Source organism: Propithecus coquereli, unplaced genomic scaffold (assembly GCF_000956105.1).
Source record: "Propithecus coquereli isolate 6110/MARCELLA unplaced genomic scaffold, Pcoq_1.0 Scaffold168, whole genome shotgun sequence".
In the NCBI taxonomy this organism is placed as follows: Eukaryota; Metazoa; Chordata; class Mammalia; order Primates; family Indriidae; genus Propithecus; species Propithecus coquereli.
Genome location: NW_012141413.1, coordinates 1,311,342 through 1,313,694, shown reverse-complemented (window position 1 = coordinate 1,313,694; position 2,353 = coordinate 1,311,342). Strand labels below are relative to the sequence as shown.

The 2,353-nt window shown below is 36.6% G+C and overlaps 1 protein-coding gene across 1 annotated transcript in view; it reads left to right on the top strand.

Annotated features, from left to right (window-relative positions):
• IFT88 (intraflagellar transport 88) overlaps window positions 1-2,353 on the top strand; it is a 344,136-nt gene that overhangs the window by 241,546 nt on the left and 100,237 nt on the right. Inside the window, exon 3 of the mRNA XM_012641668.1 lies at window positions 2,012-2,072. Within this exon, the coding sequence (XP_012497122.1) occupies window positions 2,012-2,072 (61 nt within the window). The remainder of the gene's footprint in view (window positions 1-2,011; window positions 2,073-2,353) is intronic.

Below are 2,353 nucleotides of genomic sequence, written 5' to 3'. Positions count from 1 at the left end.
TTTTTTATTATTCTATTTACTTCCTCTGTTATCTTAGTAGTTTACATTCTCTGACCATTCTTTTAATGTTTCACTAAAGATTATAACACTATTCTTTAACTTATTAAAGTCTAGTATAAATTAGTAGTTTTACTACTGCCTGGACAGTGCCAGAATTTCACGTTATTTTTAGCTGTTTTTCAGTTCTAGATTTTATATGTATTCTTTTTTTATATTTTTCAGTTCTTTGCTAAAATTGCCAATCTTGTCTTTTAATTCATTGAACATATTAAGCATAGTTATTAATATGTTAAAGTCTGTGTCTGATATTTCTATTCTATGTGTCCCCTTCTGAGTTTCTTTCCATTCTTTTGTTTCTCTTGGCTTTTGGTTAGGTAGTCTTGCCTTCTATGTGTCTGGTTGTTTTTGATTAAATGACAGACATTGGTAAGTGAAAAATTTTAGAGATAATTTATGTCTCTATGTCTGTGCTATTCAGTATGAGGGCACTAGCCCCAAGTAACTATTTACATTTAAATTAGTTAGAATTAAAATAAAACATCCATATCCTTGTTGTATTGCCTGCATTTCAAATGCTCACTTCAGATGCAGCCAGCGGCTGTCTTACCAGAGCAGATGTAGAACTTTCCATCACTGCAGAAAGTTCTGTCGGATAGCACAGCTCTAGAGGATCTTATCTTTCACTACAGAGAATTTACTTTTCCTTATGGCCCTACAGGCACTAGGAATCCCTGATTACCGTAATCCAGTTGGGTTTGAGATGATCCTAAATTGGACTTCAGCCCTTACGAGGGCTGGTATACTTGTATTTTCCTTTTCGTCTTAGGGTGTAGCCTTTTGAGTTCAGTCTAAAGCCTGGAGGATTACGAGGGCTGCCTCCTTGGCCGGCCCTCAACTCCCGTGTTTACCCCTCAGACTGTGAGTCTGTCAGAAGCGGGCTCAGCTTCTCAGCCAGCCTTTGGAATTCACAGATGCCTCTGGGAGGGCAGCAGGCCCAAATGTGGGCTTACCTCTCTAGCCTTCTCTTCTCTTTTTATTTTGCGAACTTGTAACTTTTCACTATCCTGATGGTTCTCTAATGCATTCAAACTGATACTTTAAGAAAATATTTTTGTCTCTAGCCTTTTTAACTGTTCTTAGTGGGAAGGTTTTTAAAACAGTAGTCCATCATAGCCCAAAGAAGAATTCCTCCATGAATGATATTTAGTCAAATATTTCGGTTAAATCTGCCTAACAACAGCTAACATGTTTAGTACACTTCCACCTATGGCTCTGTTTGATTCTAACTGCAATTCTGTGACCAGTATGCTTTGTATCCTTATTTAAAAGATGAGGCCGGGCATCGTGGTGCAAACCTGTAATCTCAGCACTTTGGGAGGCAGAGAGGGAGGATCACTTGAGGCCAGGAGTTCAAGACCAGCCTCGGCAACATAGTGAGACCCTGCCTTTACAAAAAATTTTTAAAAAATTAGCTGGGTGTGGTGGTATGCACCTGTAGTCCCTGCTACTTGGGTTGCTGGGCTTGAGCCCAGGAACTGGACATTACAGTGAGCTACGGGTGACAGAGTCAGACCCTGTCTCTAAAAATAAATAGATAAAAGATGAGAAAATTTAGGTTCAGAGAGATTAAGAGACACAACTAGTTGATTGAGAGCTGAGGTTCAAACCCAGTTCTCAGACTCCACATCTTGTATCTGTTTGACCTAGTGGCTGGCAGTAAGGTGTATGCAGTAAATGTTTAATGCATGACAGATACAAGCATGAAATGAAAGCTTACTTATTGGCACCTCAGGTCATTCTAAAGTGCCCTTTCTCCTTTAAAATGGATTCTAGAATGAGTCTCCTTCTCAAAATACCTGAGCTCCCTAATATTTAAGATAATTTAAAAGAAATCTAAATATTATAGAAATATTTATTTATTGATGAGTCTATATTTTCCATTTCTTTTTCCGGTTTTCTATTATATAGTTTAATCTGAATCCTGTTAACTATGTTCTTTTTCCTTCCTAAGATAACTGCTAAAATACCAAGCACGGCAGTTACTAGACCTATAGCTACTGGATATGGGGTAGGTTTTTATAAGGTGAAAATATTAAGATGCTTTTTGTTATAACATAGTTTACTTTAGGCAGTTCTAAATAATTTTAATTATCTTTCAGTTCATGACCCAGATAGCCATTTTGGATAGTTATGAACATTATGAAAGTCTAATTTGATTAATAGCTGTGAATATTCTAGTCATTTTGATTTGTAAATATATCAGAAAATATTTTGTTGCCTTTTTCCGTTTGTAAACCTTATGTTTGTTGATTGACTTTCTTTCATTTTCTACATAATATAACCAAGTCTCGTG